General features: G+C 39.2%; 1 protein-coding gene across 1 annotated transcript; it reads left to right on the top strand.

Annotated features, from left to right (window-relative positions):
• Window positions 1-1,037: 1,037 nt before the first annotated feature.
• LOC106926861 (microsomal glutathione S-transferase 1) lies at window positions 1,038-4,137 on the top strand. The gene is made up of 4 exons (XM_015002027.2): window positions 1,038-1,158; window positions 1,425-1,557; window positions 1,906-2,000; window positions 3,760-4,137. Exons 2-4 carry the CDS (start codon window positions 1,441-1,443, stop codon window positions 4,004-4,006), a joined length of 459 nt encoding a protein of 152 aa, XP_014857513.2. The 5' UTR covers window positions 1,038-1,158; window positions 1,425-1,440; the 3' UTR covers window positions 4,007-4,137.
• The last annotated feature ends 9,036 nt before the right edge of the window (window positions 4,138-13,173 follow it).

The raw sequence follows: 13,173 nt of genomic DNA, 5'->3' as shown, positions 1-13,173 counted from the left end.
TGAATTGTTTAAGACTGAAATTGAGCATCAAAGCGCGGTGGCCACCAGTATAAAAAACAGATAGTAAAGTCTAATTTTTCCAGTGAGGATGAAGAAGTCAGTAAATCAGTATCTTCAGATATTTAAACCAAAGTCTTAGAGTCTTTTTAACTGCAGCCCCATCTTTCATCTGTACTGAATAAATTTGAACTCATCTGCATCACCTACCAGGTTCAGAGGAAACCTGGATGTTTTTTGCATTATTTTTCAGATTTGAGAGGAAGCCCACTTTCTTGGATGAGATGGATGTTCCAAATGTCCCAAACAATCACAAAGAAAGTTCATTGGAAAATAACTTTTCACCAGTCTTCTGGAATCCTTCCTTGCATTTCTGGGAGAATTCCAGTTTCTCTTCAATGTTTATCTTAGGCAAGTTTGCTAGAGTTCTTGTCCAGATGGCCTTACATCACTCACTTGCTGCAAAATACTAAGCAATTTCTGAAGTGGCCACATCATGATTATCTACAGCACCCTTGTCAGGAGGGAGATGATCCAGGCATTTGCGCTGCCTGCTTGGCCGTCCTTTAACATGTAGCTACGTCTGTCAGCTTGATGATCCCGAAAACAGTCCAATCAACTGGATGAGTTTCTTATATGTGAGGCCAGCTTGATGCAAATTCATTACGGCTGCATGTTGTGTCTTAGAGCTAAGCACTGCTAACACAAGGAGGTAGTAATTTCTCTCCCTCTTTGATAACAACCAGCCTGCTAATTAGATTTATACTGTGGGTCCAGCTGGGCACTTTCAAAGATATATACCTCCACTGATGATAAGAGTTTTAAAAAAAACAATTTACTGATCAGTTTGGGTGAAAAATACTGTAAAAATGATTGCATAGTTAGAAAATAATCTTTTAAACTGACAAAACTCTTTGTTATGTATTATGTGGTCACTCTCACACAATAGTCAAACACAAAACCTAAAAGTTCAAAGTCAAAATGTGTGTCTTTGCACAAAGAGAAGTTTTCATTGGCTGAGAAACTGAGCAGGTCGGCTCCAAACAGGAAGTGTAACTGAGTCCCACCCACTGAGTGAACTGGGAGGTGTCCTTACGCAACATGTCCAGCCTGCTCCACTTCTGCAGAGTCACAGCCAAGAGACAACAGAGCAGGAACACTGTAAGTTTTTTCATGATTTATGACTTTTGGCTTGTTTGCTCCCTAATTGCTTTGTATTTTTTATGAACTTGATGTGGGTCAGTGTATAACTGGGAGTGGGTTCACTGAAGCTTGTTTTGTTTCAAGCATTTGGTGACTGCATTTGCTGTGTGAAGGCAGGTAATGTTGCTGCATGAGGTGTTGACAGTACATGAAAAACTATCAGTCCAACAGCTTTTTACAGCTGAAAGTAACACCCTGCTGCCTCCTCTTTCCACCTTCACCAGGTGTTAATCCGTAGAAATGGCCACACTCATGGAAAACGAGGTATTCAAGGCTTTTGCCTCCTATGCTGCTATTGTCACTCTCAAGATGATGCTAATGGGTCCCGTGACCGTGTACTTCCGCCTCACCAGAGGGGTAAGTAACACAAATGGGTTAATGTCCTTTTAGAACAGTTTCTTTATTTTAAGGTTTCAAGTTTTACCATTGGAATCTGCACTTACTGATTGGTCACAATGGTTTGTGAGATGATACTAGTATTTCTGCAAACCAGTCGGTCCAGTCTGCTGTAGTCCAACGTGTCCAAACAAGTTATTCAGCGCAAAAGTTTCAGAACTGAAGACCAATAACAAACTTCCTTTGCCTCTTCTTGCAACAGTTTCAACTCAAAGTGCCCTCTCCCGTTTTTTCTGATGCTGGTTCTGGGATTCCTGGAATGCAGATATAAAACATTGAAATATGTGCACATGTCGTCTCTCCTTTCAGTCCTTCTCCAACGAAGAAGATGTTGCCAAAGAGACTAACGAGGAAAAGAAGAAGAAGATGCTGAGAGCTCATCCAGATGTGGAGCGAGTTCAAAGGTGAGACGCTCTACCTTTTATACCAGCTTTGGCTCTTGACTGGAATCTTGAAATCCCTCATGTTGAATGGGTGGAGGAAGGAATGTTTTCTGTATAAAACTCCAACACATTAAAAAACAAGTCAATAAAATAAACCTTTCCTCATGTGTCTGTAATACTCTGATTGCTTTAATCCCAGGGTAAAAACCTGGATGGTTTTAAATGCACACGCAGACATCAGGTCAACATGGCTGATTTGGTTAAAAGCATTATTTAGGGACTTTATTTTGAATTCTTGCAGGAGTGTGAACCATCCATTCAGTCTCTGGATCAATGTAGCATGAGCTGTGTCAGCGTTTTTGGCTTAAAGGATTTGGGAGGCCAAGGTTTTAAATCTGTGAAGATGGAAAGCTCCCTGCAGTGTAGAAGTGCATCTCAGTTTCAAACAAAAGAGTTCCAATATTTTTATTTTTTTTTTCCCATGAGTGATATTAAATTGGAGCAGGAGATGGATGTACAGATCAGGGTTCTTCTGCAGCAATGATTTCATTGCTCAGTTTTTTTATTGAGGTAAGGAAGAAGCCAAACTGAACGGTGAAGCTCCTGCTTTTCTCGGCTATCCACTGTGTGCTCCAACCCTTATCTACGGCAATGGAACCTAAAATGTTCCTCCACATGGAAGTTTTCCAAACCCAATGGAGGGACACCCGAGGGCACATCCAGAGCTCCACAGAGGGATTTTAAATCCCTTCTGGTCTGGAAACCCCTCAGGTTTCCCCAAGAGGAGCTGTACGGTGCGAGTGTGGAGAGGAACGGCTGGGTTCTCTCCAGAGCATGTTGCCTCTGTGATCTGACCTCCATTAAGAGAAAGGCGGGAATGATTATTTACTTTAAGAATACTCGGATCATTTGTTTGCATCCTACTGGGATTAAGATGCCACTACTGAGAAACTGATACTTTTAGACCATGAGTGACTTATGAGATGCATTTGCATCATTCCAAAACATATTTCAGGTGTAGTATTTTCAGATTTACCTTTGGACAGTTTGTTTTTAATCATCATTTTTGCAGTTACTGTGACTTTGATTTTGCTGACTCATGCAGATGTTTGTAGAGGGAGCAGCTTGTGCATTTTCTGCTTCCATTTCAAAATGGCTCTCTTATATTATGCAACAGGCCATTAAAAACACCTGCCAATGCATACACACCAGGTGTGTTAATGACATATTTGGCAGCTCCTAAAAATCTGAGCGTTGGAGGACACCCTCCTCTGCCTGTTGGTGTTCCTAGTTTAACACATGATTTCCTCCTTCCTGTTTGAGGTGAATTTTGAGAGCCTCACAGTGACCTGTGGAGCTGGCACTGTGTGTCATGCTCGTTGTCACCTCTGATAAACAGACAACACACCACTCTGCTTGTGTTTGTCCCTCGGGGGAACAGGTTTGTGTCTGACAAACCAGTTTCCGACAGTAAAACACAGATGTCACATCTACAGATCGCATCAGGTATCGGCCATTTGCAGTAGACTCCCAGAAAATATGCAATGTTGGCGAAGTCTTCCTGTAAAGGTTCATTTCATCTTATAAATTGTCCTGAGCGTTGAAGAAAAAGTACATTTCCGACAAAAAGGACATCAACAGCCATTATCAGATCCTGCTACTACTTCCTGAAATGATAAAAGATTTGCTCCTGTATGCAAACCCTTTGTAAATGAAATGCTTGAAAATAACCTGGTGTCTTGGAAATATGTATCACTTTTTTTTTTTTTTTATCCTGTAGGTGTCACCACAACGACCTGGAGAACATCATTCCATTCTTCTTCATCGGTCTGCTTTACGCCCTGTCTGGACCCAAACTCTCCATCGCTTTGATTCACTTCCGTGTATTCACAGCCTCTCGGATCTTCCACAGCTTTGCCTACATCCTGGCCTTTCCCCAGCCCAGCAGAGGGCTTTCCTACATGCTGGGAATGTTGACCACATTTTCCATGGCCTTCAACCTGCTCATTACAGTTTTCGTCCTGTAGGAAGCATAACACCCTCACCTTCCTGCATGAGAGTTCTGTGATTTTTATGTGTCATTGCAGCTGACAGACCCTTTAAATATTGGGGTTTTTGCATAAGAAAGAGCAAATAAAGTTTTCCATTGACTGAGTCATCATTTCTCCCAATAATGAAAAACTCAGAACACAAGTTAATGACAGTAATAGCTGTGAATAATGCATACATGTAGAGCTGAGAGTGTAAAATTAGCAGTGGGAAGAAAACTGCTTAGAATGTCTTTGGTAATCTCATAGTTTGCTTGTTGGGAAAACAGTTTTGGGTGTGAAGCGCTCTGTTTGCAACACATGGAAGAAGCAGATCTTTGATATGGTTGAAACTTGAGTATTTAGCAGTTTGTACTTTAACATTTTATGATTGGCTTTATCAATCAAATTTTATTTGTATAGCACATGTCAGCGGCAAGTCATTTCAAAGTGCTTTATATCATGTGACATTGAATAAACGGTAAGAAAAAGAGAGATTTTAACAAAAAAAGATTGGAATTTGAAAAAAAGATCCAGTTTTTAGTCAAATCGCCATTTGACAAGGACTCTAAACCTCCAGATTTAGCATGTACTTTTTTTTTTCTTCACAGAATTAAAATAGTTCAACCTCAAAGTAATCTAGACTATTTTATTTGTTTTTTTGTTTGAGTTTTTTGCATTACTCATAGAGTGGACACCTCTAATTTTGACAGTGTTGCTCAAGTGAAAAATTATGCCCATGCCCATCTGCCCAACCCTGTGGTACCCCATAAGTAATTATGATGTAGAAACTTGAAAAAACTGAACTACTTGAGAAATATGATCTAAATATGATCTGCTTTATCAAATGTATGGATACAGAATACAAACCAATTTAAGTTTAAAAGAAGACTGTGTTGATGATTTTAAATATTGTTTTTCTATCTAGTGAAAAGTGTCAGCAGTAAAGAAAATCAGGTCCAAACTTCATTCATCCATTTGAAGTTGAACTTTGCTCTCGTTTTCACAACTCACTGACAACCATAATGGTGCTCGATCCTGATAAGCTCTGAACTGTAAACAGGATTCGCCGTTTCTTGTAGAATGCTTTTACAGAAAAATGCAACTTTATCTGTGAATTAGATGTTTTTTTGTTTTTTTTTGTTGAGATGTCTGCGTGGTTATCTCCATGTTTGTATGCTGTAGCTCGCTGGCTTTGTACAAGTTGCTCCTGGGTTTTAACCTTTATCTGCTCTGCAACTGACTGATGGGTGGGTGTAGGGCGCATTCATTTACTCTGTCTGTGATAAGACTTTTGGCACAATTCATATCATGTAGTAGCAGAACATACAGAGCTTATGTCTTACTTAGCTGTGCTTAAACATTCTGAATCCTCAGAAATGTTTCCATAGATTTATCTTAGCAAATAGTCTGATATTTTTCAGGTAATGGCCTCAGTCAGGGGGATGTCAGCAAAATTAATCAAACAACTTAAATCACAACAAGAGCAAACACCGTGAAGTAAAACCTTCCAGAACTAGTCATGCTCATTAAACTTTTAGTCTCCTCATTTTCACACATTCCAACCACAAACTATTTTATTGGAAGTGCAGGTGGTAAAGTAAAAAATGAGCAAGATTACAAGGTGGAATGAAAACCACACATGATTTTTTAAAATAAAGGTCTGAAAAGTTTGGCATGCATTTTTATTCTGCAAATAGTATTCAAGGGAACTGCTTACAATACAACCACTGTTTGCTGCAGTTGCAGCTGTAAGACCTTTGGAGTTCTTATCTGCATATCTACTGACTGAAATATTTGCCAATTTGTTTTTGAGAAATATGTCTGCCTCAAGCAGAATATATATTTTTAAGTGTTGTTAGATATTCCTGATTGGATTTAGCTCAAGACTTTGACTACACCATTCTAATACTTTAATGTGTTTTCCTCCATTGCAGCTCTAGATATGTATATATTTATGATTAATGGCTTCTAGCCACTTCCCCATAAAAGTCAGATTTTCAGAATGCCTGACTATTAACAGTTTCATGACAAATTCTTCTGCATGTTCGTACACTTGATTTTTTTTTCTTTTTTCTGATGATTTACACAAACTCCACCAGATTTCCTAAACTTGTTTTAATGATCTACTTCCCTTTAAACTTCTTCACAACTTCCTCCGTGATTTGTCACTCATCACCTCTAACACAACCTTTGAGACCTTCACAAACAAAGCTTGATTTATATTACAAATAAATCACACAACTGTACGGTATTTACTAGTTAGGTGACTTTTGAAGGCAATTGGTTGCTTTGGACTTTATTTAAGAGTGTCAGATTAAATAGGGCTGAATATAAACGCATGCCACACTATTCAGATTTTAATCTAATAGTTTAAATTACTCAATCAAAGTCCCATTAAAATACTTTGAAGTTGTAAGGTGACACACTTCAAGGGGAATACTTTTGAAAAAGCTGCATCTGCAGCTACCTGTTCATATCACCATGGTAACTGACTCTAAAACATGGCGAGCGTTATAGGTGGTTTCTGATCAAAAGAGGATGTGAAGCTTTGGGTGAAAACAATTTGTGCTGCAGAGCAACAGATTTGCATACTGTTCCACAGCTCCCCCCTCCTCTTACTGTTTCCTCTCATTAATTCAAAGGCTGATCAGGGCTGAGATGGTTTACCACCCTGTTAGGAGCTCGCCTTAAGCCAAACTGTTTGACTAACTGCTGTTGACCTAATGTTTATTTTCCTCTGACAAAACAGAAGCCTTGTTTCCCAGGAAAAGTTTTATTTCAAATAGCTTTGAGCATGGATTTTCTTTTAAATAAAATGAAACTGACCAACGAGACTCCTGTAAAACAGCTCACCTCTCTGAGATCTATGAAGGATCCCCAGCAGTTCTGCTCAGTGGGAAATTATGCTCTGCTGTTCAGAGGAAAGCCATAAAACACTTCTGATTATTGGGAGGCCAAATGAATTGCCCACACCCCCACCGTTTCTCTGCATCATCGGAGTGTTGGTGGCGATAAATAACTTATTGATTTGATTGAGCTGAAACATGAGAGTCTGCACAAGCCCCAAGCCATATGGATGTAATTGAAGCAGCAGACCACATTTGTCTTGATTATGGTCCATTTGGTCCAATAAGGAACAGGTAGCTGCAGCGCTGTTTGTCTCAGTCTCAGCAGGGGAACATGGAATTTACTCTTTTGTTTTGGCCCTTCTACCATATTTACCAGCCAAAACTGCTAATTTTGGCGATTGAATGTAGTGTTAAAATATCATCGGCTCAGTTTGTTTCAGCTCTGCACTTCTTCTAGTTTTTATTTTGCTTGTTAGTATGGTTCCTCTTCTGGATATCTTACAGTGATGAGCATGTTACTCCAATCTGTCATAGTGAAAAAGGAGCCAAGCTGAAAGATGACGCTCTGGATTCAATAGTCCATCTATGGTTCGACCCTCACCATTGTTCATGAGTGAAACGTGATTCTGGATAGAAGTGGCTGAAATGAGCTTCCTCTGCAAGGTGGCAGGGCTCTGCCTTGACGATAAGGAGCTGCATCCTATGAGAGAGCCTCATCTGAGGTGATTAACTGTGATCAGAATGGCTCCTGGATGCCTACTGGAGGTTCCCCAAGCACGCTCCATTGGGAATAGCACCAGGAACAAACCCAGAACTCACTGCAAGAGTTATGTGTATGTTCTGGCCAGAGGCCACAGTGGATGCGAGATGCTGCTGCAGAAGAGAGGGATGTTTGAGTTGAATGGCCTGGGATGCTCCAGGTCGGTGGGGAGTGTGGTCTGAGGTTTGCTTCTTTGTTGGTTTGGGGAGTGTTGAACTAAACCAGGGAGGCAAACAATAAGAGAATGAAAGCAGTTACCTGAAGCTTAATCTACACGTAGGCAGATATCTAGGAAATCAAATAAATTTGTATGTGTTTTGACCTTTCATCCACAGTAAAACTCAGTAAAAATTATTATTTATAAAAACTTCCACCAAAGAGGAGATTTTAGAATTATTTGTGTCTGTGTGTGTAGATGGGAAAACAGAGATTTGGAGTCCCATGCATTAATCTGTGACAAGTAATGTGCCGATATATTCACGTACCTGCTTTAACATGGCTCCCAGTCGACATTGTCTTGTGTTTTAATGACTTTATATTCTAATAGGCTATTTAAAAGTAGTTAAATCTATGTATCTGTCTATACAAAATGACTTTCCTGCTGCCATGTTTAATTCCTAACAAGCAGTCAGATCGGAAATCACCCGCCCTGTGTAGAAGAGTGATGCTTGGCTTACTGACCTGGAGCTGCTATGATGTCACCTCAACTAGACAGAAGGAAATAGATGGATGGATGGTGGATCAAAGGACATTTAAACATTTTTATGAGATGAATTACAAATGAAATTGTCTTTTTTTCTGATTGCAGGACATGATCTCCTAATGTGAACCATGATTTTCACCTATTTATCACCCAGTCAAATCCAACATCAACAGATGTACACTATATGAACATATGGATTAACATGCAATATGTAGGGCAAACATTCTTCTTATTAAAATTAATCACATTGTTCTGACTTTATTTAAATACACATTTTAATCTGCTTGCACTTTCTACACATTAGGTTTAATCTTTAATGAGGATTATGGTTTGTTTCATTTGAATCTTAGGATTCAAATGTTTGTGTGAAATTGCACCTAATTTCACACAAACCCTTCAGAAGCTGACATCCATGGAAACTATTCCTCGGGTCTTTAATTCTGCATTTATACATCAGACTGAGATGGTCTCGGTTAATAAAGCTCAGCTCCTTGTGGATGCTGAATGCATGAGCTGGGGGAACAGAGGGAAGCCTCAATGCTTCTATTGCCCATGCTGGAAGTTACTGTTGTGAATCTGCTAATTACAGCACGCCCATGCACATGTTGCACTAACGATTAACCTCATAAAGTGTAGCAAAGGGTTATGTGTGCGTTTAGAGCTGCTGATTTTACTGTGAGAGAAGGTCCAGGGTGCAGCAGTCTGAGATTAAAAAAAGAATCCATCCAACAAAGCCTGGTTTCAGAAAACCAAGGATAGTAATGCCTCAATGAGTAAACAGTTACAAAGTAAATATCTTTATGTCATTTTCATCCTCAGGCCTTTGGACGTGTGTGTCAGATGTGGCCACCTGCATAAAGAAATTGCATTTACATGATGGAGAAAAGATTTGTTCCTCAAGGAGTTTGTTGTTCTACGATCTCTACTGGACTTTTCTCTATTAATGCCACCATGACACATTGAATTGGAAGTGAGCTTTGCCAAGGGCACTGATACAAACTGGATGCTTCTCTGCTCTGTTCCTTCCAACAAAAAGCTGGAACGCTGATCTGTCTGACCACAGTCTGCTTTCCACTGTGTGATGGTTTGTCCCGGATCCCTCTGAGCACAGAGAAGTGGCCTCCACTTCTGAACAGGGTTAACATAAGGCTTGTTTTTTTTTGTTGTTTTTTTTAACAGTGAAGTTTGAAGCGGCATCTGTGTAATTCTGCAATGTAGAGCTTGACTAAATTTCCTGAAGTAAACCCTCCATGCGGTTCTGTCAGCTTTCGAGGAACGAAGGTTTTTTTGATGCAGAACCATCTGGGGCATTCGAGATGACGCACGTCCAGCTAAGAGCTGTTCTCAAAATAATACCCCAGTGTCCTTGAAAAGTTTTAAGATATTTTTGAACTGTAGGAGGAATATGCACATTCATATTAATATTTCTTAAGGGAATTGTACTTTCTAAAAAAGAGAAGAAAGATGTTAGCAAAAACTTTACTCTGATTATATTGTCTGAAAATTAGCAGCAACGTTCAATGCTCACCTCATAGTCTACCTAGGCATAGCAATAAGGTTTAAATCACATAGTAAGCCTGAACTACTTCTTCAATACAAATACGCAAAATTTGTAGTAAGGTCTCTGCATCAGAATTTATACTGCTTTTGTCAGTATTCTGTAAAAATCTAAAGGTTTAAGTATCTACTCTTCATATTTTTAGCTCTTTCTATTTAGTTTTTTTGCATATGCTAAAACCGACATGCTGTAAGCCAAAACTGCCACCTATGTGCCGTCGATTATTGTCTTTGTTTGGCCTCTTCGGGTCCGACGCCCATCAACTTCAGCTGACAGGAGAAGAAAAAGAAACCAGCCAGCGCAATAGGATTCAAAGAAGGGGCAGTGGAGAAAGTTGAGAGGCAAACAAGACTTAATGCTCCCCTGAGGCAACCAACATGATTCAAACAGAAAGCTGCTGCTGGCCTTCTGCTACAACTCAATAATCAATCTGAGGCCTTTACAGCGGTAGGAATGGATCCATAACGCATCCACATGAACTCATCTGTGTCTCTGTAAACACATTACAGGTGAGTCTTAAAGGGGCTGAAAGCCCAGGAGATAAATTTGAGCCACGATGTGGAAAATATTGGTTGGAGTCAGAGGATCGCTCAGCTGAATGACCCGCTACAGAGGAATGACTGAAATCTTTCAACAACAGGAAGTGATGAGAAATAAAGGGAAGAGATGTTTGATATAAAAAGATGAGTGGGATGAAAATGGTTGTAGACAAGATAATTAGATTAAGCACAACAAAGAGGGATGATGAGGATGGGTGGGATGATAGAGCGCCTCATTGTGGCACGAGGAGCATTAGGTTTATTAAACAGCCTCAAAATGAGAAATGGGAGGAAAGAATGTGATCAGAAGAGGTAAAAATGGTGATGAAGAGGATAAGTGGGATTAATAGTTATGAGATTGATCGTAAAAATGGATGAATGCAAATGTGATGATGAGGGTCAATAAACAGGAATGAGGGCCAAAATGAATATTGAAAACGGTCTCTAAAAAGGGATGAAGAGAACGACTGGGATGAACAGGAAATACGAAGAGGAATGAGGATGATTAGTGTGATTAAAATACATCTGAATCAGAGAGACGAGAAAGACAAATGTGAGGAATAGGTTTGAAGAGAAGGAAGCAAATAGTGATATTAAGGTTTGGGATAAATGTAGTAAAGAACACTGATGTGATCAAAACAAGACTGGAGGAGGATGAGTGTGAGGAACGAGGAGAGAAAAGGGATGATAAGAATGATAAATATTGATTTATATTGGGATAAAAGGGGATTTCAAGGAGTGATGAGGAGGATAAAATGGATAAAAAATTGTGTTATACAGAGAGATAATTATATACACATGACAATAAGGATCTGTGAAGAGGAATGAAGTGGAAAATAAGGTTGTATTGAAAGATCAGGGGGAATAGTCTGGCATAATAGACTCAAATCAGAGAGAACGACCCGAAAATGGATTGTAAATAGGAAAAACTATAAGAAGGGAGGAAGAGATATAAGAAAAGTGTCACATTTGTTTATTTCATTAACTTACAGTTTAATAAAATGAATATGTCACGTGTTGATATGAATAAAAGTTTTGAATGAAAAGGAGTAGTTGGAAGGACGACCACTTACATGTGATTGTGCCTGTCATGTTGGGAGGACCAGAAGATAAGAATTGCTGTTCAGGTACCAGAAGTCAGCAGTTCTGTTGTTTGCATGTTGAGTTGTTAGAGGCGTGAGCTGCAACATCTACACAGCGTCTCATTTTTCAAAATAAACTGTATCCCTCAGGACCACGACTTCTTTAAGCATCACTATATTATGTTAGATGGTGGCGATTCAGAATTGAAAATGATTAACTGCTTAAACCAGAGTTTCATAAACTTAATTATAAAAAAAAGTTGATGTTTTTGTAGATTTAGAGTGTTATTTTAAACTCAGTGTGTTTCTCCTTTCAGGCAGGGGGGAACATCAGGTCGGACCAAACATTCTTGGGCTCATCATGTGGAAAAACCTGCCGTCCTCAGAGGATTTTCACTTCCCCGGCATCCTCCCAGAGGGAGCAGTGCTTCAGTCGGCTCCGCCTCAGTAAACCCCTCATCAGGGAGCTGACTGATGCTCTACCAAGAAAAGATCTGATGATGTACAGCACAACATGTATATGACTCATTTTGTGCGACTCATCGTTTTGTTTGGCACAACAAAAAAATAAATCCTCTGCTTTTCGACAAAGGTTTTAATAATGAGCCCATTTTGCGTAAAGATCAGGTAAGCAGTAAAGCAAGGTGGTGGGGGAAACATCCTGTGGGTTCTTTACAGCTGATTCTTTTCTTCATGTACAGACTGCCTAGCAGCTCCTTCTGTGCTCTTGTCAAGCAGCGGAAAGTCAAATATAAGTGAGCTGAATTCAACCGGCTGGACTCTGGTTGGTTCCATGAAAAAACTTCAGCCAACTACCTCGTCAACCCTGCCTGACATTTGAGCCGAATTTGACATTAGAATAACATGCTGAAGGATTCAGTATTTAAAGTCAGAAAAAAGAGAAACAAAAGAAAAGTGGAGGTGCAGGTCTAAAAAAAAAGAAAACAACAAATCACAGTGAAAGGTGAGCCTGAAAGCCTTCGGATTTCTGGCAGGTCCCCCAACACACACCAACTGCTCTGAAATGTCACAGTATGCTAATGATTCATTATTATAACTGGCTGCTCTCAATGCAATGTTCACTCTGAAACCATGAGGGGGATTTTTTTTTTCCATGCTTGGGACTTTAAATTTAAATCCTCTTATACTTTAACTCATCAGTGTGAAGTAAATGTTTATTACGCAAAGGGAAGGCTGTGCAAAGAGGACACCATCAGCATTTAGATTGCTTTCATCAGGGAGATCTGATTTCCACTGGGGATAAAATCTCTTGGGAAAATTAATTCAGTAAAAGGAAGAGGGCAGGACTGATGTTTTACCTCGGAGCTACAGGTACACATGCTTCAACTGAATCTATATAACTGGATCATTGAATTATAAGTTCCTAGAAGTGAACTTGATTAAATTGCTTTATAAAATGTCTTGAAATGATATTTGCTGGGAATTGGCACAGCAGAAATAAACTGTTTTTAATGACATAGGTTGTAAATGTAAAAGAGGAACAGTAGTGCTAATGTATTAAATGCTAATTTATTAAGTGAAAAACAAATATATAAATTAATGAAATGGATTCTTAATAGTAAATAAATCAAATAAACATTTAAAAGTAAAAAAAAAAATAAAAGTAGACAAAATATATTCATCACAGAAACATTCTGAGAAATAATACTTAT

Source organism: Poecilia mexicana, unplaced genomic scaffold (assembly GCF_051168715.1).
Source record: "Poecilia mexicana isolate PSO_F unplaced genomic scaffold, ASM5116871v1 scaffold_22, whole genome shotgun sequence".
Classification (NCBI taxonomy): domain Eukaryota; kingdom Metazoa; phylum Chordata; class Actinopteri; order Cyprinodontiformes; family Poeciliidae; genus Poecilia; species Poecilia mexicana.
Note: the sequence above shows the minus strand (reverse complement) of the source record. Positions and strands in the feature narration are given on the sequence as shown.